We start from the raw sequence: 26578 nt of genomic DNA, 5'->3' as shown, positions 1-26578 counted from the left end.
TACGGGGCTTAATGAAGAGATAGAATTCTTGATGATAGACCTCGCCAAACAATAGAGAAATTAAGCCTGGGAGAAATAGGAGTATAACGTTAAATGACAGTAATGCGCGGAATGAAACAACAGCGGCAGAAAACGAGCCGGATGTTTTTAAAAACTTTTTTTTTTTTTTGCGTATTTTTTTTTTTTTTTTTTAACGTAAGCAAATGCAATATTTTTATTCCAAATAAATTGCGTCCTACAACAGTTTGAAATGAATTGATTTTGATTTAAATAATAGAAAAAAACAAGATTATTTTACAAAGTTATTTATAACAAAGTTAATCCGTTCGATTGAGCTTTATGTATGAAATAATCTTCAAGTTTGATTTAGACATTGAGAAAATTTCTGGCACTCGATATGTAACACGTGACTAATTATATTCTTAGACGTCAAACGGCTATATAATTATTAAAAACTAAACTTGTTGAAGAAACCGTATTGTTTGTGATGCGCGTCAAATCGTTAGCGTGCCTGACACGTGCGCCGAGGCTTTATAATCCTTGGAGGTTGAGAGCAAAACTAGGTCGAACTTTCACGCGGCAGGAAATTAGGGACGAGTTTCCGCGTGCATCATTCCTGTCGGGATAGAAGGGGGAGAGGGAAAGAGGAATCGATCCTGAAATTATTAGGTAATTATCGCGGTGCGGGAATAATTCCAGAATCGATTACGCCGGACTCGGGGAAAACGGAGAAGCGAAAGACGCCACGAAGGTGGGGTCAGTTAGAAATTATTTCTTCGTAAAGGGCTACCGAGCAGTTCGTTCAATATTAAATCTGCTGCCTGGTTCGCTTGGGGAGATCACGCGGCTCGTAATTAGCGAGCAAATATCATCGGGGTGCGACCTTCTTTTAATTTTAACGAATGTTACGTTGGGCGAGCGTTAAAACGAAAGGTATCGCGCGGCGGAAAATTTACGCGCCAAGAGAGACTTGGCGGGCGAGCGAGGTTACGTACGCTTTTTCGCGCGTTTTAAGAAACAACGGAGCGACCACGGAGTATAAAAAGATCACGAGTGTGATTTTTGCAGAAAATCGCGCAATTACGAGGAGGAGGAGGGCTTTATATGAGACAACTCTGCGAACCCGTCGGGTCTTAATGTCTCCATCGTGAGTCTTCGGCGGCTGCTCGACGGGCGAGGACGCGGCCCCACGGGATTCGGGATCAACGTGGTGAGAACGAGTGGATAAAGATAAGGCCGAGGACGATGGGGGTGCCGGACGTGGAGCAGGCCAAGAAGCGACTACAAGACATATTGAGGCGGGCGCAGAAGTTGGAGATACCGACTCAGGAGGTGATATCGACGAGGGCGGCGCGTAAACTGCTCGCCAGAACGCGCAACGTCCTGGCGTGGACTATCTGGATCGGAGTGTTCGTCCTTCTGCTCAGTGGTGTTGTCTACGCCCGTTGGCCGACACGACAGGACGTGGAGACCGTTAGGACCGTGCTGAGGCGAACAGTCAGTATCTACATTTATCGTTTTAACAATACGAATAATCCTAAGAGAATCTATGAATTTATTTTCTTTTTTTTTTAATGGATATTTTTTTTTCTTTTTTTTTTTTGAAAAAGAATAAATTTAGAAACACGTGAAGAAAGCTGTGAACGGAATACTCCTGCCAGTTTTCAAACCCGCGATGTTCTTTGCGGCGAAAGGGGGAAGGGCCGAATTTCAATTTTCTCGAACGAATTTTCACATTCGTTTACATACGAGGGAAATATAAAGCTTCCTTCTTGGTGTGAAAATTTTCTTGCTTCTCTCCCTGTATTATGCACCCTCTGTTTTCTTACGACGATCCCGTTGCATATCTTTTCCGCGCCGCAGAGAACACGTGTCAACGGCTTTGACCGTCTAACAAATATTCACGATCCGGCCGACGCATTGTGTTTTCTCATCGCAGAAAAAGATATTTCATCTCCGTTAACACAAAAAAAAACAATCCAATTTCTTTTTTTTTCTTTTTTAATTAAAATTTCTCTTTAAAGTCTCGCGAGTTTAAACAAAATTGCCAAGCAATAAAATATAAAAAAAAGTTGATCGCGTCATTTGTGTTTCGCTGATTTTGAAAAGTTGGCCAATTAAGCTCGCGGCGGTCATCATGCTGGCATGGTCGATAACGCCGATCACGTTGAAGAAGAGGCAGAGAGCGCGTTAAAGGTACTAAAATAAAATCGCTCGGCCAGTGATATTTATTAGACGGCACCGGCGACGGTTACGGCCGATAAATGGCACGGGGACCGCGGCATGGAAAATTCACCTCGTAAATGGAAGCGTGCAAACAATAGTTATCGGATAAGCGTTTTCGCGGGATAAAAGCCGATTGGTCGCAGCCGTTTCTGCATGCCTCGCGATTTCCTCCCTTCGACCGCCGCGACGGTCCACCACGTCGGGAAAAGAGAAAGAATTCCGTCTGTTATAATAAAGCGGTGCGAAAGCAAACGCTCGGAGTAAAAGATCGTAACGTCCGTGCGGTACTCAGTTCTCTATAAAATGAAACTGCGAGCGTACCCGAGTTGAAATTAATTCCCACCGTTACCTGATAATTACCTAGTCAATTTGTGGTTCATCTCGTGGCTGTCTAGCGAAACTGTCCAGCACCGTGGCCAGAAATGTAACATAGATAAGCTGGATATCTAAACGTTTTTCGTCGCGTGCTAAGTCTACCGCGCGTCTTGACCTATCCAATACGTGCTCGACTGCCGAAATCGCTGGTCGCAGGGCCCGCTGACCGCCGCGGTAGTGTGAGTACGTGCGTGTGTTTACGTCTGGCCGGCAGCCTTCGCGTTCCAAGAATCCAAGTTCGCGAGGTGGAGGACGCGCGGGCGGCGAACGGCGAGGAACCGGTTCGCCCGGCGAATTCGGCAGTCGAGCGAGCGTTGCGTGAGTTAACGCGCGTTCGACTGCTGAGATTACCGACCGCCGCGGTAGTGTGAGTACGTACGTGTGTTGACATCTGGCCGGCAGCCTTGGCGTACCAAGTTCGCAAGGTGGAAGACGCGCGGACAGCGAGAACCGGTTTGCCCGGCGAATTCGGCAGTCGAGCAAGATTTGCGTCAGGTCAGATCGCAACAGTGAACAAGTACGCGGCGAAAAAAACGTTTAGGTGTCTGGTATTTACAAACATGGTCCGCGCTGGACAGTGACCAGACGATCGATACTAGACAATTTTATTTTATTTTTTTTTTTAATGACAACTTGGAACAGAAAAATTAAACGCGGTTGAATTATAATAAGGACTCGTTAAATGGCTCGTGTCGTTCGAACGTGTTTGTGCGAGATCAACAAGTAAATGATTCGAATTTTAAATATCACGTTTCTTTCGCGATTTATCAATGACTCTCGATCGAGAAGTGGTTTCGTTGCTCACTTCGATCGTGTTCTTTCTTTTCTTTCTCTCTCTTTCTCTCCCTCTCTTCCCCTCCGACAAATTTCAATAATATCGATGCGCAATCGCGGAAAATCGCGCCAAAGGAATATCACCGTTAAAAGAACTGAAAAAATATCGGGACCGGCAAAACGGCCTAAATGAAAGAGATTGCAAGTTCAAAGAGAGCTATCACATGCGATCCATTGAAAATGCACACACATATTTTCCCGCGCGTCTGTGGAACGGCGATTGATCGGCAAAATCATTTTTCCCTGGCCTCGTCGAATTCGAAGTGTATTTCATCGCTCGATACCCTGCGATACTTTTGAAGCGGCCTTTTTCGAATCAGACGCTTATTGCCAGCGATACGATTTTTAAGAAATTTTGCAGCTCGCGGTATTGCATCAGTATTAAAAAAAAAAAAAATTATATCAATTTGAATTAATGAATGAGCCTAGATGCATGTATCTAAATTCTGAAAGATACAGAAATATGAAGCGGATCAAGAATTGAAAGATCTATTTTTCGTAACGAAACCAATACATTATAAAATGACCAGTGGTTGACCGTGATATTTTACGCATATCGCTATTGGAAATTCAACAGAAATGATTGGTTACAAAAACTAAATATTTCGAATTTTGAATAACAAACACGAAAAAAAAAAAAAAAAAAAAAAAATGCTACACGTTGCGTTTTTTGTTTAAAATAAACGCCGTTGGCGTTGCTCGTAATTATTTCAAAACGGCCGCAGCTGCATATGTTTCAATTTACGCTTCAGTATCTTCGTTTTGTTTTCTCGTCGCGTGTTTGTTCCTGATTGTCGCTATGTTTGTTTAGTTCTTTTTTTTTTTTCTCCCCCGAGTAATGTCAAATACGTTTCCCTAACTCTTTTACGCTTGTCAAGCAAGATGATCGAAGTTAAAAGTTTAATCCAGTATTAGAAAATAATTAATCGTGTAAATTAATAAAATAGTTAAGGAAAAGTTGTAATTTGAAAATCGTAGTAATCAGAGAAAAATAAGTACAGGTGCTAGTATTTTAGTATTGTCTATTTTAATTTCCTAGCTCGCCTCGAAATAATGAACCGATTTCTCAGCTACTCTTTCTCTCTATCAAAGTCTGATAATTTGCTTTCTCTCTCTCTCTCTCTCTCTCCTTTTTTTTTCCCGTGTTCTATAGCGCGCCGCGGATCGAGACGTCGAAAAGCAACCGGAGAGCCCGGCGGTCCCTCTCGAGGTACTCAATTTCCATGGAAATGGCATCGAAACAGCACGATTTCCTGCACTTTCCCGCCACCGCTGTTCCCGTCACGTTCCTCTCACTTTTACATGTACGAGTTTGCGTGAATACGCACAGATCCGTTTCTTTCCCATTCAGAGAAGCTTTTGATTTAGTCGATTACTCTGCCTGTTTTTCGCAAAAAAAAAAAAAAAAAAAAGAAAACCGAGAGGAAAAAAAAAGAAAAAAAAAAACCGTGCGGCTCTAAACGTGAAGTAGCGGTGTACTTCACATTTGTACGTACATCGTTTTTCAACGCACGATATGTGACAATTCTTTACTGCATCAATGCGGATGAATTTTAATCCCGATTTAATTAATTTTTTTTTACTAGAGATTAAAGAGCGCGCGCTTCGCGTATTAATTTCGGATGTTAGTTAATTATAATAAATTCTGTAGAATACTTACAATTGAGTTATCCTGTCTGTCGACGGCGATTGACATCCTTCCATCCTTCCTTCCTTCCTTCCTTCCTTCCTTCTTTTGTGGCGGTATTCCGGATCATTCTGATGTACCACTCCCGATGTATCCTGATGTACCACTCTCTATGTATCCTGTTGTAGCACGCAAAATCACTACACGCTATCTCACACTGCTCTGCTTTTTTTATAATCACTCTCACTAATCATTAACACTCACTCGAGAGACGAACGACCGGAAGATTGACGGTGGATTATCGCGGCGAATTTTCACGATCAAAATTAAGAAGCGCGACGATCAACTGTCTGTACGAATTTCCACTCGCGATATCCGTAGCGTTGCTTACTTCCGCCGGGTTTTCAGCCGAGTCGTCCTCGATCTTGAGACAAGTAACCGGCCGCAATGTCGAGCGAGGTCCAGCCGTCAATTCTGATTCTTCGATCGATTCCCATCAGCGAGACGAACGGCGCTGAAGACTCGCGTTGAGCGGCGAACGAAACGGGCCGCGATACGAAATATTCCGCGCACTTCGTCTTCCTCAAGTTCTTCAAAAGTCACTCGATACGGGACGAGAGCCTCGGCCGCGACGAAGATGACGGGCGACGTGTGACTGCCGTTGACAAAGCTCTCTCACACCGATGATGGCGATCTCCGGAACCTGTCGAAGAAAATAATGATGGAAGCGAGCGAGTCGGAAATGCCCGAGTAATACGCGACGCAATTCACACCGGACGCTACGAGCGCGCTGCGCTCGCGACTCCGCGGCCTAACCGTTTCCCGCCGAAGCACCGTTTCGATGCCCGAAACGAAGCACGGAACGACGAGCGGAATGACTTGAGAGCGCAGAAAACGAATCGCTCGTTCCCGAGTCGACGACGTCGGCACTTATTCGTACCCGAGACTTCCTATCCGCGGTCGAAAATACGCGAAATCGCGGAGCGATTACCGACACGTCCGCGCGCCCGAGGCTCCGCGACTAGACTGACCGTTTGAGAGAAAGAGAAAACCGCGTAAGAAAGTGAGACAGCCGATGCAACTCGACCGCTGATTGGTTGCTCCTCGTCTTGCAAAGATGGAAGACCGAGTCCCAGTAAACTCTCGGAAAAGATCAACGACGCGAATTCGCGACTGCCAAACTTTCGACCACGAGCCGAAAAATTAAAGGATCGGTTGATGTCCATCGTTTTCCATGTCTCCTTCACCCACCCGCTCCCTCCCGCACCTTCCCTTAGGTTCGATCGTCAACAGAACGCTGTCCTTCTCGCGCGGAGTTCTCGAAAGCGGCCAGCTCGACTCAGAGTTGATCTGTTTACGTTTTTTCATGCGCTCGACGAGCTCGAGCTCGAGCTCTTCTTCCCCCTTCCCCCCAAAACAAAATACAAGGCGTTTTTTAACGATTCCGAGAACAACCGCCACTTTCGAGCTCCCACATCGTCGTCGTTATAAAACTCCTGCTCGGGCAAGCCTCAAAAATAATCTAACGATCTGGATATGTTTTCTTTTGTTTCTTATACTTTTTTTTCTTTTTTGACAACTGAGATTTACTTTTGTTCGACACGAAGCGAGCCAAGCGAAAAAATCAATCAACATCGCGAGAAAGCGGCAACAATTAACAGTTAATTAACGCGTAACGCTAATTTCTTTTAGATATACAGGATTCTGCTTTTAGCTCTAAGAGTGAGAAAAAAATTAAAGATAAGCTAAATGAAGATTGCAAAGTCGATAGACCCTCGCGAGGTGATGTTTCCTAGCCGTTGCAAGAATTATTTATGCAAACGAGTGCAAAGGGAATACGTATACAGTCAATAAACATGTATAGATAGTCGCCGCTTTCTATCGAAGAATGTTAAACTACTTCTCAACGAAGCTCCTTTCTTGGAGAAAGAGCTGTAAAGTTGGAAAGAATCTCGAAGGAATTTTAATATCTACGCGGAGTGTTTCATCCGCGGACGGTTCCGTATGCGCTCGCTAAATTAAAAAATGCCCCGTTAAATAGTAAGTAGTTGAAAAAGTACGTAGAGCGCAGAGAACGCTAACGAGGTCTACAAAGTATGCATAAAAGAAGCGATAAGAATCCCGTCTCGGGATTAAACGGAGTTGTTTACTCCCCAGTCGCTTTCATCGAAAGAAAAAGGATCGGAAAATGAAACTTTATATTCTCATACTTTCGTATAATCAAAAAATGATATTAATCGGGAGGAGAAAGAGGCAGATAGAATCGAGAAGCAGAGATAGAATCGAGAGAACTAGACTAAAAAATTTCAGCTATTTTTAATACTCTTATATTTTTAGAGACTAAAGTCTAATCAATTTTTTTTTTTTTTTTGTATTTTTTTTCCAAGAAAAAATTGACGATAAATTAATCAAAGCGGTTCAGAAATAAATAAAAAAAAAAAAAAGCAAGGAAAAGAACGGAAATAGAAAGTGACGCCTCGTGAATAACAACAGTGATTCCCTTCGTCGCAAATTGCGAAATTACATTTTCACTCAGCGGCGCGTCCGTTTTGTAACAATCGCAATTATTTGCGTTGACGCGCGTGACGGCGGTACGCTCTGCGCGATTATTTACATCGCGTGACGTATCGCGCACGTGCGATTTCAGTCGTCCCGGTGCATTCGCAGTTTGGCATCGACCACGTAGCTCCGCGGGTCTCGCAATTAATATTGGGATATTAATTAATCCGATATATACGGTAAATAATTTCGCGAATGTAAAATGTCCCGAGCGCGAGCTTTTCAACATCGGGCTCTGTACAAAGACATATACTCGGAATAATCGACCAGAGACGCAAGTCTTTAAAAGAATGTTGAATATATTTAATGGGGGATAAAGAAGCATTCGTTCTCAAACGTTAACAACTCTCGGAGGGAAAAAACTAGCCTCTTTTTTCTTTCCTTTTTTTTTATTCGTGGTAGAAAACGCAACTATTCACGATTCCGCACAATGTACACAATATATACGAGCCGAGTGCCGTTGCGCGGCGGTTTACAATGGATTGTACCTACTGATGCCTGACCATACAGATCGCGTTTCCATTCCTGGGTTAAAGGCGTATTTACCGAGAATTGAAACCCGACATGAGGTCACAGGGAGCGTAATCTCCGACTAGGGACACGAAGATGATCGCTATCTGGTCGCGATAATATGAAGATGAGAAATGCGTCTATTATTTTACGCCTATTTTTCCGGCGTGTCTTGACTACACATTTTTTTTCTTTAATGACTATGCAATATCTTTTAAAAATTAAAATTTCCTTTGTCTAATAAAAAAAGCCAAACAAAATTATGCACGTTTTATTTTACTGCAGTACATGGCAATCTCGTGGATAGAAAAAAAAAAAAAAAAAGGATCTCTAAAATCCTTTAAAATAAACCATTTCGTATACATATAATCGCGGTACTTTGTAACGAATTGATGCAGATCGCAAACAAAATATTCTGTAGCAACAAGTGAGGAAAACGCCGAGGAAAATAAGGGGAGCGCTATCGAGAATGAATAACTCGTCTCTATTGAAAGCCGCGGCGGTCTTACCCTTTGAAAATTACGTACGTAGAGCGCTATTGTGTTATAAATATCATCGATATCGTCGAGAGAGCGCATAAACTGCATTCGCGATTTTAAGCAAACCGATACCCGGGGTACTTTACATGACATGCATAGTAAATGCGCGTTAACGGTATCGACAACTGCTATTAGAACGATAAATATTAAAACAAAAATTACGAACGAATAGCGGGAGTCGCGGCCGCGCGAATGAAAGATCGATAACGTTAATCAGCTTTTCGGTATTTTCGGGTATTTTCAATAAGACTTCCGATTAATGTTTCGAGACTGCGCGCTTTCGTCTAGTTAATCATAAAACCGCGTACGAGGGAACATGTATATGAACAAGATCCAGGGATAGACTCCCCCCCTTCCTCCCCGCTGTTGGAGCAGACACCGGCAAAAGGGGTTGAATAGCTGGAGATTTTAATTAGGATAACCCGCGGCTATATACTCCCGAATATTGCATTAGCATGAGCCTCGCCGCGGCGCCCAGGCGAGTGGAGAGGGTGCCTTTTAAACAAACATCTCGAAAAACCTCCTTTCGCCGACGGAAGCTAAAAGATAAGAGCCCGGGGAAGCGAGAGAGCCCAGCGGAACGGGACCTTGGGCGATAAAGAGTAGGAGAGCAGCGCAAATAGCCTTTTTGGAAATGCGATGGTTCGGTCACACGCGACTCTGACCTACGGTCCCCGACGATCGGGATGATGTTTGCCGTTCACCGACTCGTTCCGACCATCTACTTCCCTTGTTTGGTTTCGCGGCTAAACCGACGGAAATAACCCTGGTCGCGCTTCGGCACCCGGACCCCAGAGAGCATTTCCGGATTATCGTTCTACGCGACGTGTTTGCGATCTACGTTCCCCTGTTTTTACAATTGAACGCTGTAGAAACGACGTAAGCGATTTTTTTTATTATTATTTTTTTTTTGAGAGAGAGAGAGAAAGTAGTTGAAAATTCTACAAGAAATACAGACTTTCGTTCAAGGAATTATTCGAATCGCCTGGAAGATTTTTAAACCAACCAGGCGAGGCCGGATGTATTTATATTTCGAAAAGCCATAGAGTTTAACTTTTTTCAGATTTTTCTTTGCATATTATCTTGAAAGTTTTGATTAAAAAAAAAAAAAAAAAAAGAAAAGAAAACTTGAAATTAAGCAATTAAATTTTTCTCTTTACTTCTCGCGAGATCAGTTTATTCCAGAACGAAGCGTAGCTTTCTTGGTATCAGCTCTCACCGGTGGAGACGGAGGGTTACCAGAATTCGTAATCGTCGCGCGAGAAGGAGCATAATTTTTTGCGTGAGCACCGCCCTCGTATCGCGAATACTCACGGCTTAATTACACGCGAGATTGCCTCGTTTCGGCATGCATGATTCCGCACGAACGTATACGTTACGCGGCGTTATCAGTCATTCTGCCGCATAACTATCGCACGCGTACGCAAACGCATTCACCTATCTGCATGCACGAAGTCATTTCCTTTAATGTCGCATAACTGTTTATATCGTTAATGGCTGAAGTTACGCGATATTGTCTCACAGCGGACCCGTATATACCTTGCCATGAGTGATGAGGTTACCGCATAGCTGCGCAACGCAAAAGTGGAAAGGAGGGAGAGATTATCACTTACGGCCTGTGTACTTTAACTAACCGGCCATGATATCTCGTTCATCTTGTTTGCGTTTGAAAAATGTTTAGGATAAAACGCATACATTACGGCGGTCGTTAACATGAGATGTAGGTACATGCGAAACTCCGCCGGCGAATAAAAATATTATCAAATGAAAGCGCTCTGTATTTTTGGGGTAATTTCGTATCGATTTTGCTTTAAGAGATGTTCGTTTTAAATTTAACAAAAATTTAATAACGATATGTTCTTAATGCTATAATTATAAATCAAGTTTAAAGACCTTCTCTCGCCAGGTTTTCTTAATAATAAAAAAAAAAAATTAAAAAATAATAAAAATAAAAAAAACCTCTCTTTTTCCATTTGCTTCTGCTTCGCGATTTCACTTTACATTTTCAAATATCACAAAATTATCTATGTAATTTTTTATTAATCAGAGATGAAAGACAAAAGAGCGCGCGGGGGAAAAAAAAATTTGCCTGCCGTTTTATTTCCCATTGTTCATTCTATACTTTATATCTAGTTCTCCGCTGTATGGAACTTGAATTTCGTAATTGAATGATAACATCTGCGGTAACGAACCGCAGATTGTACGGTCCTTTTGCGACTTTCAAAGGATCGTGCAAAAATTTTAGTGACTCTCAAGGATCTTTGTTGTAACAAAACTTTTTTAATATTACCCTTATCAATCGACGGGAAAAGCGGAGTATTTGCTGCGCAATTAATAATCAATCTAGCAATCAATTATTGTGAAACTCCGCTCGCAAGGAAAAAGTGTGCGACAATGGGGATGGTTAATGTATCCACTCCCCCATAGATGCGATAGCGAACGTGCTGGACGAGCAGCAGGGATAATTAACGGATATGGGTAACACCCCAAGGCTACAAACACGAGTCAGTCACGGGCACCAGCCGGGGCGTTATTTCGACTACTAATTAGGGGCGACGAGTGCGAGAGAATCGCGGAGTAATCAACAGGCTGCGTAGGAGGGGCGACGGCGGCGGTTTCGTAACGAAGCCTCCCCCCTCACCCTCTCCCGCTTCAATTATGCATGTAAATTACACACGCCAGCTTGGGGATGGGCTCGCGCATCCACTGGAAACGTTATCGTATCGGTACACCACACACTCATCTAATTCACGCGCGTGTTCCTTTAATTCATTCTGCGTTAATATACGACACTTTGGGGACCAAAAAATTAGCGGGTTCGTGACGAACTAGCGAGAGCAATTATATTAACAAATATTTAAAAATTAAATATATTTCAAATTCCAGTGATTGTAATTAGTGACGACTCGCAAAAACTGTAGAGATTTTTGTTTTGTAAAAAAAAAAAAAATTGTTGACTAGAGAGAATGAGAGAAAGGTGAAAGTTAACTTGAAATCAAGAAGTGATTTTTATTTATTATTTTTTTTTTTACTATCTACGTTAAACTCATTTCCATAAAACGTTAACAAACGCGTGAAAATAGAGACGCGTTTGTTATCAAAACTATGATTGAAACGTGGCACGCAATATTTGGTATGTTTCCGTGGTTTGCATAATTCGTACACCTGGTATCGTTTTGCTCATTCAAAAGGTAAATTCACAAATTATAACGCCCTAATCTAATCAGCGGGGTGATAATAACTAATGAGGCAATTTACATTGGCCCGGCAAAAAATTTATATTCCGAGTCGCTCTCGATGGGGCACCGTTGAATTACATTTATGAGACGTCACAAAGGGACTAGTTAGCCCGCGGAAACGAGCTGGCAGCGTCTCGTAATCAGACCGATTTTAATCACGTATGTAAATTACGCACAAACTTAACGAACTTGGGTAGGCACGCCGATCAAAGAGCTCGTATTCAACAGGCTTTACGGAAGACTGGTTAACATAATCGAAGGAAATGTTTACGCGTTCGACGGATGCACATCTGTGCGAGGAAAATTATTTAAAGTTATCTTATAAAATTTTTTGCCGTCTAAAATGAGGATTACGTAACGGAACGACAGGTCAAAGATTTTGTGAAATAAATTTCGTCTAAGCTCCAAACTTATCCGTCGCCTCGCATTTTGTATCCGTAACACGTTCTCGGAAACTATTCTGCAGTTTATATTTAGATTTCTCGTTCAGAATACATTTTTTTTTATTTTTTTTTTTTATAACATTTCATGCAGCCCTGCCTATGAGAGTTAGCCTCACGGCGATGCGTCTGTGTTTATTCGCTTCGCTCCAGAGACTGCGGGTACATGAAAAATGAAGTGAACAGCATTTACGTGTGTCGCACGATTTATGGTTGGTGCGTACATGTGCCGGCGCCCGCGTTTTCGCACAGCCATTTTTCTGCGAAATGTGTGCCGCGGAAGATGTAGGGAGGAACCCGGCATTTTCGCTACAAAAGAGCTTCAATAACATAAATAGATAACGAGATCCTATTTTTCGGGCAATTTCAAATGAATTTTATTTCAGCCGGCGCAACATTCAAGTCGCACGGATAATGTTTGAACGTTATCGGTTACGTGCTTTGCTTCATTTCGCGAATTATGTATATATTTGCTTTATAATGTACTTATTAACTAAAATTTAGATAAATTCAGAATTATTGTATGGAAGTTCGCCCGCTTCTCTTATACGCATAATTTCCAGTATGAATAATTTCATCTGGTATTAATAAAATTTTGCTCCGCGCTCTCTTTTACGCGTTTTCCTGAGAATGTTAATTCAGTTAATTCGGCTTTAATTTATTTTCAGTTTATTCAGAATGCTTCGAAACGAGCTGAGGTATATAAAAAAAAATATAAAAAAAAAAAAATAAAAAAATAGCAAATTTTCAAAATAACAATGTAGAAATATTTAATTGTTATGCCGGCGCGTGAATTAATCTCCCGGTATGGAACGTAATTTTAATCCCGTTTCAGTCCGCCGACTATTTCATGCATCATTGAAGCTTTCATTTATATAGCCGTTGTCGTTGAATTACCTCAGATGTTTACACGAGTCTCAGCACCGGTGAACGACAATAATTTTACGGGGATCGTAATTCTTTCTACGTGACAGTGTAATTTCCGGCGGCATCGTAATTCCCATGGTTTTACATTATTATGGCTATAGCCATGTGATCCGCCAGGAAGAAAATCTTCGTAATTTTCGCTCAAACATATTTTTTTTTTTTTTACGATATAAATACAGTATAGATCGCGAAGTACGTGGTTCGTACGATTTAATGTCCCACCCTAATTCAGCGACTTGATTAGCTCTTTCAACATCGCTCTGTCGTCGGATCAATAACGCGGATTAAATAAAAAAAAATAGTGCCGGGCTTTATATGTTTTATATACTTAATCACAAGGTAAATTTTTATTTTATAGCGATATTAATAAAAGCAGTTTGCGATCCACGCGGGCGCGGTTTTGGATCCCGCGGCTCCATAATGAAACCATCAATCCTCGATACTAATGGTCGAGCAGTTTGTACATAAGGGGAGAATATAGAGTACCCCGGTAGAGGAAGTGGCCTACACGTACATCGGGATTTGTCGGTGTGCCGTAAGAATGACGCGGATCTTACAATTTCAGATTCCCTTCGTACCGCTCCCGTATTCTCGTAGCGGGAGATATTTCTCCGCGGGCGGCCGGAGATACCAGACAGAAAAGCGCATGATAAACGAGGAGTTAGTCTTTTATGGGTGCGGAACGATTTATAGCACTGTCCAGAGGTGGATACGTCCACCGTACCACACAGTCGTAACATTATTTCCCAACCAGGGCGTTTCTCGCGGATTTCACGCAATAAATCACGCACAAGGAAAATTCTTAAACATCGCTATACCCCCGGTCGCGTAATCGCGTGCGATTGCGTTAAAGCGGATTCGAGCAATAAACGACAACCGCCTCGGTATACGATCCTTAAATTATCTGCCCGCTAATAACAATCGTGCCCAATTTTTTTTTTTTTTTTTTAAATTTTAAACTCGAAAAATGAAACCTCGCGGGGCAAACGAAATATCAGACGTCGTTAGGGATCAACGGGACTTTTCACGATGCTTTCCTCGTGGTAATATTCCTGGGATTTCGAGTTACCATGCTACCGTGCGCCTCAATCCTCCGATTATACCCTCGCACAACTGTTGCCTCACGCAATTTCAGAAACATAACCGCATAACCGGCGATTAATTCACCGGCATAAGTTTCGCGGCGCGGCCGATTCATCCATTTGCCGTGCCGCTCCGACGAGAAGATCGCGTTTCACGGTACCGCGAGTCACGGGCGCGCATTTCGACGCGAATAAATCGGACATCGGCGACCATGAAGTGATCAATTCATTGTCAATAACAAATAATCCCATAATCGTGCACGTAATACGGCTAATGCCGCAGGGATGATAACAGCCGATAAACGGCGTTCTCGAATGCGGCACTGCTTTGCGAAACGCGAACCACTGCAATACATCCTGCGCTGCGGATGCACATTACAGCAGCTTGATTCTCTTACCCATTTCTGGCGCATATTGAGAGAAAATTTGTGAACCCCGAGAGAGACGTGTATTAATTTTTTTTTTTAATATCCCGATTTGATGTGATTTCTCACACAAAATACGACATACACGCACTCGTCTGGCATTTTATAAATAAAGTAGAACTTCGAAACAGTTTTTACTTAGCCAGTACAATAGTTATCGCAAAAATTAATAATATAGGAGAGTCCAAATAGCACGCTCGATAATAATGTTATTCAAATACTGCGCAAGAATTAATTTAAAAAGCTTTTTTTTCCTTTTTTTTTTAATTTTTTTTCCCTGGCTCGAATTGACAACCGTAAATTCACGTAAATTCGTGGATATCGTGTTTCTGACACGATAGACACGCATCGAACGAGCACATATTTTACGGACAGTGACATAAATCGCAAACACAGCCGGCAAAGATTTGAAAGCTAAAGATGACGAACGTAAATGACATATCCGAATAATGAATTTAGAAGCATTACTTCAAATCCCTTTTCGAGATATTGTTTCATACGCTCGTGAATGCAGAAGCTGCGGAAACGTGCAAGAACAGCGGGATAAAGGACGCGAAATGGGGATGCTGCGGTCTATGCACCATATCCATATCTCGATGAAATACGAGACAAGTCGTCGAAGTCGATACAACTGTTCGGCATCGAAATACACTCAGGCGCACACATTTGTTTAAAGCCGTGCATATGCATTAGAAGCTCCAAAAAAGTAAGATCAACACTACGTAAATGTAATTTATACCGCGTGTTTCCATACTGGAAAAAAAAAAAAAAAAAAAAAACCCAACCCGGAAAAAATTGAACATTACGCGGCGTCGACAGCAAACTTAAATTTATAAAATCTAATTTTCTACCTAAAACCGAAAAGTGCAGTAAATTGAAATACCGATTGCAGAGTTGTTTTTCGTTATTAAATCCATACAGAGCGAGGGCGATTTCTTGATTTCTGCCTTTTAATTTTGTACGAATTAATTATTCTGCGTATTTCGACGAATATTCTTAATAAATAGCAAGTAAAATAAAAGAAAAAAAAAAAAAAAAAAGAAAAGAAATACTCGCTCGCAAGAAAAAGAGTTTGAGAAACACAGGAGGAGTATGTATGCGGATGAAATCTAAAATTCATTCGGCGCTTGCTGCAGGTTTCGTGTGTTACAACACCACCCATATGCGGAGTATATAAAGTTACCAGTCGCGTGCATCGACGCATGTTTATGCACACCATGCAGCAAGACAAATAAAGAGAGAGGAAGAGAGAAAAAAAAAAAAAAGAGAAAGATTCAAAGGGTGAAGAGGAAAGCTTCAGCGTAGTGAGCGTGGTCAACAGGATGTATGGACGTATCGTGACGTTGATTTGATTTCAGCGGACCGAATGGGAAAATCGTTTTGCGCTATAGTTTACCGGATGTTTTGGCGTCGACGGGAAACAACGGCAAATAATTACAAATGCAATTACCGCGCGCGAAAACCAATCTTCAAAATAAAACGAATAACGTCATCCGCTACTCCGCAAAAACGGATATAAAATGACAGAATCTTAATTGCCGAAGATATTTCTAGATAGCCCCAGATAGATTCCGAAAAGCTCCACATTCGAATGATTCAATATGTTTCGCGATTAAAGATTTTCATCTCCGATCTAAATTTCTGACGTCTATTAAATATCGAGAATTTAAAAAAATCTGACACTTTAAATTTTTTCTTTTTCTTTTAATTACATATCTGATGTGAAAATTTAATATTGCAATAGTTTTTTTTGACCGATATATGTCAATCTTAATTTGTATAAATAACTTTAACTAATCTATCTCATTTAAGCGTCAGTTTCAAAAGGCACCTACAGTTTTGCGATAGCTCGCATTTACTTTCATTATTTGTTTGCATTGCAAATAAATAACGTTTCGGATCGATTCATATCGCGATGCAGTCGGTTGCAAAAAGATTTTTAGAAAAAGCTATATATATATTACAATGTTGATTTGATTCACGTGTAGATAGAAGGATCCGAAATCGTAAAAAGTTGCTATCGAAGAGAAATAGCACATGCAACACACGCACAATACAATACGAGATATTTATGGATAAAATTTTTTGTCGCAGTACGCACGCGAAAAAAATCGCTGCAATGTCTGTTTTTCAGGTAATTGCTTTTCTAGAGAAAAAACCGTTACGTCATCCGCCCGTGCCGTCGTTTTCAATATTTACATGCGCGCTCGTCGCATCGCGCGCACAAATCGCGTTGTCGATTTCGATTTTGCTTTTTTCTCTGTCGGACTTACATATTGACAAAAAAAAAAAAAAAAAAAAAATGGGAGAGGAGGAGGAAGGGAAGAGAATCGCCCCGCGGATTCACAAAAATTCGAGAAGCAAATTTTTTTAAATGCGACACAATACGTTTGTCAAATCGAGAGTCGAGCTAAAAATCAGAGCTCGATTTGCAGGATTAAAATAATAGTACATAAAACTTTGCGTCACTCATTCGTCGATGACTTCATTTACAAAAGCCTCCGTTAAAAAACGTATTTTTTTATTCTTTTTTTTTTAAATAGACAATCTATTAAAAAATAACTACAATATCGCGCCCAATTATTTTGTTGTTAAATACAACTATCATTTTTACCATGCAGCTTGATTACGAAAAGGCAAACGGGCGAGTTTCCAAGTTATTCGCGGTTTCCACCGGGCGATACGGGTTTAATAAGAGCGCATTAAGATCCCGCAAGTAGTTCTAGTCACGCAATAGTCATATAGGGTCGATTCGCGCACTTCGCCGCGGCGGTTCTACGCCGCGGTAATTACCTATTATACAATAATTACACTACATCTGAGTGCTCGCGCCGCTGATGCGAGTTTAGTCGAAGTGGATTTCTTTCGAGCAGCTCTCGTCCGGCAGAGGTGCGGAAATTATTCTTCCGATGGCGTTTAGCTGACCCCGATAATACGCGTCGCACAAGGCGCCGGTACAAATGGGATGCAAATCATTCCGACGTGAATCGCGTTCAAAATGCCACCGCGACACGTAACAACCAGATTACTTTATCTTTCATGCGTTTAGATATTTATTAAGTGTATAAGGCACGTAAATGTTATTTCCGCGATCGCTTAAACTAATTGAACCTAAGAGACCATTTAACTTTCAAGTGCATTCCCGCGGGGATTTAATTGCGTTACATTCGCGAGATAATCCGATGCAATCTCGTTCCGCTTAAAGCGCCGCGATCGTCCGCGAGATAAAGGATACGAAATAACGTTCGAACGAGGAAAGAGAGAAAAAAAAAGAAGAAAAAAAAAAAAGAAACCGGAGGACGTCGTCCTCTGGTAAAGAGATGTATCTTTAATCACGACGAGCAGCCGATTCGGTTGTCGAGCTCGTTTTCTGCCGTCACAGATGCTGCACGACGTACCAACGTACAAGATAAATGGCAGATAAAAAGGGACAGCCGCTGTATCGTGCTTTATCGGCCTTCCCTTGTACCGAAACGAAGACCGACCGTCGCGTCGGACCTTCTCTCACCCTCCTGAAAACTTCAGACGGGTTTTACGCCCCTCGATAAACATTGATTGCTTCTTAAATTGCCTCGAGCTTGCGTCTAAGCTTCGCGATCGTGTTACAGGGAACTGTAACTTCTATCGTTACACCTTCATTACAAAATATTTGTTCAACGGCACCACGTACGAGGACGTTGCGTTTCGCAATAAATAACTTTGAATTCATTTTTTTTTTTAATTCTAGCTGTACCATTTTTTTATACGTACATATTTGGACAGTATAACTTTCATAGAAGTTTTTTCCTATTGTAGAAATATTTGTAAGTTTACCTAGCGTCGGAATATTTATACGATTTCATGCCAGATAATTGTATCAAGTTCGTAAGAAAAGTTAGTTCACGCGACGACCAGCATTACTATTTTTTTTTTTTTTTTTTCCTAACACCTTCAAAGGGTTTGCTCATGCGAGATGAACCCATTTGAATGAATTTCGCGATGGCGCAAAGCGTATTCCGGAATTCGTATGTGCGCGGTCTATTTACGTGCATTTTGATAACGAAGAAGGTGCAGCAGACCAATTCCACCAATCCGACCCGTTGCGTGACCGCAAACACTTCGGGGATACCTGCGCAATAGCATTCAAAGCCCCGGGACACAGGTGCTTCAGCATCGTTCCGTGCCACTGAATTGGCTACGGCTATCGCGCGACTATTTGCACGATGTCGTGCAATTTGTACACACGGGCATATTCTGAGCTTCAAATAAAAAAAAAAAAAATAAAATGTTTTTCAGTGAAAATATCTCGTGAAATACTTTTATTATTAACCCGCCCAAAGTCTCCCCGAAAAATTAATTCGCCGGCATCTCTTCGCGATTCAACGTCTGAGCCGTTATTAGCGCATCGATTTCAGAAAATATCCGATATTCCTCGAGGTATCGATTAATAATTTCACGAATGTAAAAATAATTTTGACACGCAATGTAATTTGTGCTGCATTTATAATTAGCTGCATACCTCACGAAATTAATCAATAACGATAAATTAACGTACGATTTGAGCTACGTGCGAGGAATGTGTTAACGTCGCGGTTGAAATTATATTGCAACGACGCTGCAGTGTAACAATAGAGAGCCCCACGCGAGCGATACTTTAATTCCCGTTGAAATTAATCAGCTGGCCGATCTAACCGGCGGATAAATTATGGTCCACCTTGTGAATTCGTGCGAGAGCCGCGGTCGTGACTGTTACAAAACTCGCGTGTCTTTCCCGCGACGTAGAAAAAGGAGCATCCAACCTGTTCTCATCGACATTGATGGACGAGACGATGATTGGTATTCGGAACTCGAACTGAGAATAAAGTGCCGCTCCCAAGTCCATCCCTGATGTACTACTATCCCTTTCAAGCCGCGGGAATTTTGTTTCGGAAAAATAAGGCTTCCGCCTCGTGCCGTAAAAGTTTAAAATAACGTAAAATACTAAACGCAAACGCCGAACGATATTTCTTTACCGAGGAAATTATAATTTATCATAGTGCTTCCTTTATTATAACTAATGCAGAAATTAAATTAAATCGTTGAATAAAAATTGGATTCGAATCTCATTTATCGGGTGCAACTTAAACTTTCATTAAATAACTTTAATTATAAAATATTCTTCGGCACGGTCTTCCTTATACCTCTCCACTGAAAGCGGTAAAAAGAGCAAGCCAACGGAGCGAGAAACGGAAGGGTGGACCGGCGCAAAGTTCGCAAAGCCGAGGAATTTCCGGACATGTCCCCACGCGTATACTTTGCAACTGCGCTACTTTTCTACGGTATAAGGGAGGGTAATTCGCCGTCCGTCAAAAGCCCCCTGTCCTCTTTTCGCGAATAAACCGTTCGCACGTACGACGAATTTGCGACAGGGGAGGAGTTGCGAGAAGAAAGAAGCGTCGTGAAAAAGGAGCATTTCGTTTAAAGGGGGTGGTCTTCTTTTCATCCGCACCGTTATTCAAGACATAATATCGGTCTCATCCCCTCGGCGAAACCCACCTTCGGCAGTCCGCGTACCACCGTTAATGCCCCCCACGTCGCCACTTTTGCTACATAATACGATAATGGTGCGTTAAGCGCGTTTAAACGAGACTCTCCTTTTCTCCCGATCTTTCCTATCACGCATAGTTTTTCAGTTTATGATAAAAGATCACCGCTGACGCATCTCTCTCCGACGGTCTCGGAATATTTATTTCCCCGTTCAATTTTTCACGATGCTCTTTTTAAGCTTTTTAAGCACTTTGCGAGCAAAGGTTACCTTGCGAAGTTAACTTTAGAATTTTTTGTGTTTTATATTGTGAATTAATTATACTAGACGACAGAAATTATCGGAGGTGACGACCTCCGTTATAAAAAAAAAAAAAAAAATTGAATTGAGACATAAATTCAGGCACTCTTTCATAACACCTGTGTCGATATTTGTTTCTAAAAGACTCTTAAATGTCCAAGGAGGGTCGGAAATATTAATTCAAGCCATTGAGCCTAAAGGCAAACATCAAAGAAGTAGCGCGAGGGAGTTAATCCTTCGGAGCGATGTTTAAAAGTATGTGCGCCTTACCACGCCGGGAAAATTAGGATAAAACCCTTAAAATTTACGCAAAGTTGTTCCAGCAAGGATTATAACATAAGATAATAATCATATAATCACGAATTGTGCTTGCAACTGCTAAAAACAAACTTTGTATATCTGCTCTACTATATTTATTATAATGCCTCTTTTCACAGAAAGCAGCTTCCACATTTCCCTCATAAAAAAAGTATGATGTTTGTTAAAATAACTTCTTAATGAGGATCTGCGGTGAACAGAGGTTAATACCTTAAATCTCTTTATATCAAGGATTAAAAACAAGAGCAAATGAAGCACGAACCGACAAATCAAATTCTGATATCTAGTGTTATTGCATAGGACAACTAAAAATTGAAAAAAAAAAACCTGATTGAAATTGAACGATTTAATATACAGAGGTAAAATCAGACGTCAAGATATCGAAGATCGGACGTATGACCTAATTCCGTCCAAAGTTTTTAACTGCATGTGAATAATTTTTTTTTATTCACCCTTTTCCTTCCCTTTTCAGTGAAACACGTTTCTCGTTACGCGCCGCGCCGTAAATTTCACCGTTTATTATTCACGGATGAATCGTCCAACGGCGCACATACTAAAAAAAAAAAAAACTTTTCGCTCGTCTCGGGCGCGGATAATCAAAGGAGAATAAACCATTCGCTCGTGTCAAGATGATTTCTTTCCACGGCGAGATCGTAAACCGACGTCGTATCTGTTACCGGCCTATTTTTATTGAGGTGGAGACGGCGGCACTGATTTTCACCGGCCTGGAAACTATGATAGCGCAAGATTTTTTTTTTTCTATCTCTGAATCTTGTCAACCCCGCTTCTTTCTTTGCGCCGCTTTTATAGTTTTACAGCGACTGTGTATAAAATTTTTTTGCGACGATTTTATTTTTTATTTTACTTTTCTTTTCTCTCTCTCTCTCTCTTTCTTTCTCTTTAAGTTATTTGAGAAACTCGCTCGCGAAGTGGATTAATAAAATACGAGTCAACACTGACCATTAAGTACTTCCATGTATTCTTTTCCGACTGGGCAAGGTGAACGGAGTTGACCTCTACGTATTCCAGTATCTCAAGGTACTTCAGAGATATCCGCAAATGGACCGAGTACACAAAGAATTCTCTCCCGTGTGGTCTCTTATGTGCGAAGTTATAACCCGTTTCCGCGGAAGCTTTTATCGGAATAGATTAGACAGCTGAAAGGACCGCCATCTACTCGTGACGATGGTGTTTGATATGATCTCACCACCATTTCCTCGGCGGCGCCCTGCCCCGGGAAATTGTCCCGAAGGTGTTTCACGTGGAGGACGAGTCGCCGCGCGTTGGCAAAAAAAAAAAAAAAAAAAAAAAAAATAATAATCCCTTCACGCGGAGTTTCTTCGCGAAAATTTGATATTCCGCGGATCATTCGTCTTCGGCTCTACTCGTCTCGACGAGACATTACCACCGCATCCGGAATATCCTGCATGACTCCCCCGTTCTCTCGTCAGCAGGATTTCAGGATAATCCCGCTCAGCTATTGCAATGTCGTGCCGTGGGCGTAAAAGAAAGCAAGTTAGAAAAATGAGGCAACGAAACAAGGAAAAATGCCAAAAAAGTGACATTTAACAGCGGCAAATGAATGTTTAAGTTCATTCGCGAAAAGCGAATAACACGTGGGATAAGATAGCAATGGAATAAATTCATTTTCCGCGGGAAATAAAACTCGTCTTTGAAAGCTAACGCTAGAAAATAGTGCCATTAACGTATTCTGAGAAATGAAGATAATTCGAAACTATAAAATATGTGTAAGTCAATAAAGATAACTACGAATTATTGGAAATAAAAAAAAAAGAAAAAGAAAAAAAAACTACGTAATGTATGACGACGTAATTATTTTTAAAATACCGTAATATAAAAATGCAATAAAATAATAAGAAATAAAAACTGCTAAAAAAGTAACGAGTTAATTAATGAACGATTAAAATTTTATCACCTTTTAGAATTTTTGGGACCTTGCGACGACGATCGCCGTTGGATTATAACGTCATTCGTGCCTGGTGCTATTCAATCGAGAATAATATCGAAAAATTATGAGTCACGCGGGACACGAAGGATTTGTCAGGTACGAACCTCAAGTCCCTCGTTCTAGCAACCACGTTAAAGCTACGGGGAAAAATCTCGCTTGAGAAAAGTTAAAGTTTTGATCCTCGACGACCCGATATCGCGGTACGTGCCGAACATCCTATGGGGTCCTGGCTAACTACCAGCTCTACACTTCTCCTCCTTGCACCCGCTAGAAAAATAGACCGCAAGAATAGTTGCTCGTTCGATCTTTGTTCGATAATGTATTTCCCCAAGATAACTAATCAATTTCTTTTTTTTTTTTGTTTTTCTTTGAAGTCAATTTCGATTATAAATAATTATCAATTCCAATTAACCGAATCGGAGGCTGTATTTTGACGAGCTTAATGCATTTAGTAATTAACGCTTTAAAGTGTGCGCCGTTATAAAAATATAGATATCAACGTCGTAGATTATCTACTCAACGCAACGCAACTAAAATAACGGTAAACCAACATTGTGCGAGCTGACGGTGTTCGCAATTTTGTTGATAGCGCAATTTGCCCGCGCCGTCTCCCTGCGTCCACACACCCACACCTACACACACACGCGCGTATGGTAATCGCGTAATATCTCTCGAGATACCAGTTTACGCCACGCAAGTGCCAAATTGCAGCTGCAGCTGCTAGATCGACGCCACGTGAAATATCCACCGCAACGATATAGTGGAAAGCCGTTAGACCAGGTCAGACGACGGCTATTTCATTCCGCGATTGTCTCGCCGCGCCATAATTACTCCCAACATTATTTCCCCCTTTCGTCAAATCCGTCCCCGTAATACCATATTCTCCGCGATCATATTTTTTTAATTATTTATCACAGCTCGTCTCGCAGCATCGAAACGCAATTATGTTAAATTTTATATTCAACAGGAAAACTATATTTTATATTATATTTGATAATAAAAATTCAACAATTTCTTTCTTAGTTATAATGTTGATTTTTTTTTTCCAACACCGATTTCCTTTCGCTTGATCGTTAAAAATACTGTTACCCGCTCATAATACCGGATATCCGACGCATCTCAACGTCGAATCCCGCATAAATTGTGCAGTAGCAGGGCACGCGTGCGACAAAGCGGAGCGCAAACATTGGTGAGCCGAAAGTTAGATAGGATTGAGTTCGCGAAACTACGACGGACAATAATGTCGGCTTTTACAACTTGTAATTAAATTACCTCGCACGCACGATCGCCGTCGCGCGATCGCGTGCAAGTTACATCGTGTGCATCGACTACGTGAAACGACATGAGAGAAAAGCTATATCGGAAAGCTACAATTTTTCAGAAATTTCTCGCTCGTGCAAAGGTAAACGTTATTTGTGTGCGTTGCACATAAGAGAAAACGGATTACTTGAAATGTGAGTAAGAAATTGGACATGTCTCTGTATTTTTTTTTTCTTTTTTCTTTGCTTCCCTTCTTGTAAAGTCAATCGAATGATATAAAATTCAAAAATAATAAAAAAAAAAAAATGTATTGACTTGAATTTTGCAGAATATATTTTACCGCTTACGTTTCGTTACATCTTATTTCATGCGTATGATTGTATTTCGGGGACGCATCAGTGGCTGGAAACTTTATTGGGAAAAAGGGGAGAGGGGTCGCAAAAAGGGAAAGAAGACGAAAAACGAGATCGGGATTTAAGGGCAGTAGGATAGCGACGGTACTCATAAAACTTGTACGTATCCGAGATCGGCGCGGAATAAAAAGAACCGCGGGGAAAGCCTGGGATCGAGAAAGACGAAACAAAAAGCGAGGGGAAGGAGAGGGGGGGGATACGTCGGGAGGAGTCTAGACCGCATTTTCCTATTCTGAGACAAAGTATTATAACTTGCAAGCTTGAGAACTCCGTGAAAGCCGGGCGGCTCCCACTTTCGCGTCGTGAATCTGACGTTCTTCTGGGTCAATCCTTTGGAGTCGAGGACTTTGTGATTGCGCTACGTATACCGCGCGGGAATATACATGTATATCTTCCGCAAAAGACTCACGCAAAACGCCGCATTTCGCCAGCCGCGCAGGTAAATCTTATCAAAATTCCTGATATTGATTTCCATTAATAGCTGCAAATTTTTTATTTATTCTCTTTTTCTTCCTTTTCTTTTTTTACATTACTACCAGAACTAACGCGTAAAACTTTTAATATCGAGAGAGTGAGCGAACGAGATAATCTCACTCGTAATCAGAAAAAAAATGAGAGTTAAATCCGATTCGACTAGTTTTGCGAGGGAAATGAAAGAGGTGCAGGCCGCCGTTGCGTAGATTTACTAATGGCGCCGATAGTTCACATCGCTCGAATTAAACTTTCACAAGCGCGGCCCGCTGACTCCCGCATACTCGATTCGCGGGTTAACACGATCGTTACACGAGTGTCATGCATAATGCATGTACTTTCGTGCACTCTAATCGGCAGTTTACCGTTAATCGACTGCCATTGTTTCTGTTGAGACGCAGCTTTGCTCCTCACGCCATTGTTCGATAATTTCATCTCCTCGAGTGCTCTCTCTCGAGAGTAATACGCACACTCAGACGGAATATCGCATTGTCTTTGGAGATTATTGATTGTCGCGAGCGTCAAAGTGAAAACGGCAATCATAATTCCTCGGGACGAGTAAATTTAATTACAATCCGCACACATTTTATCAACGTAACTCAACTGTGCCAGAAAAACGAGAATTTTGAGTTTAATGAAAATTTATACGATTTATATTTCAATGGAAATAATTTAAAACGCCATATTTCTCTGCCGATGGAAAAATCTGTGCCAACTCTTTAATGTTTTATTTCCGATCGTATTCTAATCGTCTTATCAATGTACCGATTACAATATCACGAATTATCATATTTTCTTCATACTTGAGAGATAAGTGCAACGAACGTCGCACTTTTACAAGCCTAAAGTTTGCCGAAAGATTACGCTTCGCTCGAAATTAACCCGGAGACCTTTCACACCAGCGGATATGATAACTATTGCACCGCGGAAATGTTCTACACACATATTACGAGCCGCTACGTGAACGGCATCGATTATGCTAATTACAGCCGCAGATGTAATTAGTAAATTATGTATCGGCCTGCGTGCGCCATGTTGCACGGAGTATCATAAATTATGTCGGCTCTATGCGGCTATTTCGTAAATCCTCATTTTACATAATGCTCAGCAATTAAGACAGTGTCTGCGAAAGGAGTCACGGGAACTTTGGCGGAAAGCCAGTTTTGAGAAAAATGTATCCGGGGGGCTCTCCCACCTTAATTTGCAAAATGATAATAAAGGCAGCTGCTACTTCATTAACCGTTTAATGAAGACAAGCTGCGGCCGAGTTAAAATAAAAATCTTTAAAATAATTTTTGCGTTAAAAAAAAATAAAGTTTTTTCTTTACAGTTTGCTCTGACGTAGTCGTTCGATATCTGTCGCTTAATTTTACGTCTGTATTATTTCCATTATCATTTCCAAACGGCAAAAGTAAATGTTTCCGCCCGGGATCGAACCGGGGACCTTCCGCGTGTTAGGCGGATGTGATAACCACTACACCACAGAAACATGTTGCGAGTACTTTTACTCGGATACGGTAATCGGGAATGTAATTATCCGACGTAAATTATTTTCAAAATA

At 41.4% G+C, this 26578-nt stretch overlaps 1 protein-coding gene and 1 non-coding gene across 2 annotated transcripts in view; one reads left to right on the top strand and one right to left on the bottom strand.

Annotated features, from left to right (window-relative positions):
* Positions 1 to 26578, top strand: part of LOC139108686 (uncharacterized) — a 79366-nt gene that overhangs the window by 4323 nt on the left and 48465 nt on the right. The window contains exon 2 of the mRNA XM_070667175.1: positions 1069 to 1497. Coding sequence (XP_070523276.1) covers positions 1246 to 1497 — 252 coding nt within the window. The 5' untranslated portion in view covers positions 1069 to 1245. The remainder of the gene's footprint in view (positions 1 to 1068; positions 1498 to 26578) is intronic.
* Positions 26434 to 26506, bottom strand: Trnav-aac (transfer RNA valine (anticodon AAC)). Its single transcript has one exon. It is a non-coding gene; the product is annotated as a tRNA-Val (tRNA).

Source organism: Cardiocondyla obscurior, linkage group LG15 (assembly GCF_019399895.1).
Source record: "Cardiocondyla obscurior isolate alpha-2009 linkage group LG15, Cobs3.1, whole genome shotgun sequence".
NCBI classification, from domain to species: Eukaryota; Metazoa; Arthropoda; class Insecta; order Hymenoptera; family Formicidae; genus Cardiocondyla; species Cardiocondyla obscurior.
The sequence above is the reverse complement of the archived record's forward strand: the minus strand, read 5'-3'. Positions and strand labels throughout refer to the sequence as shown.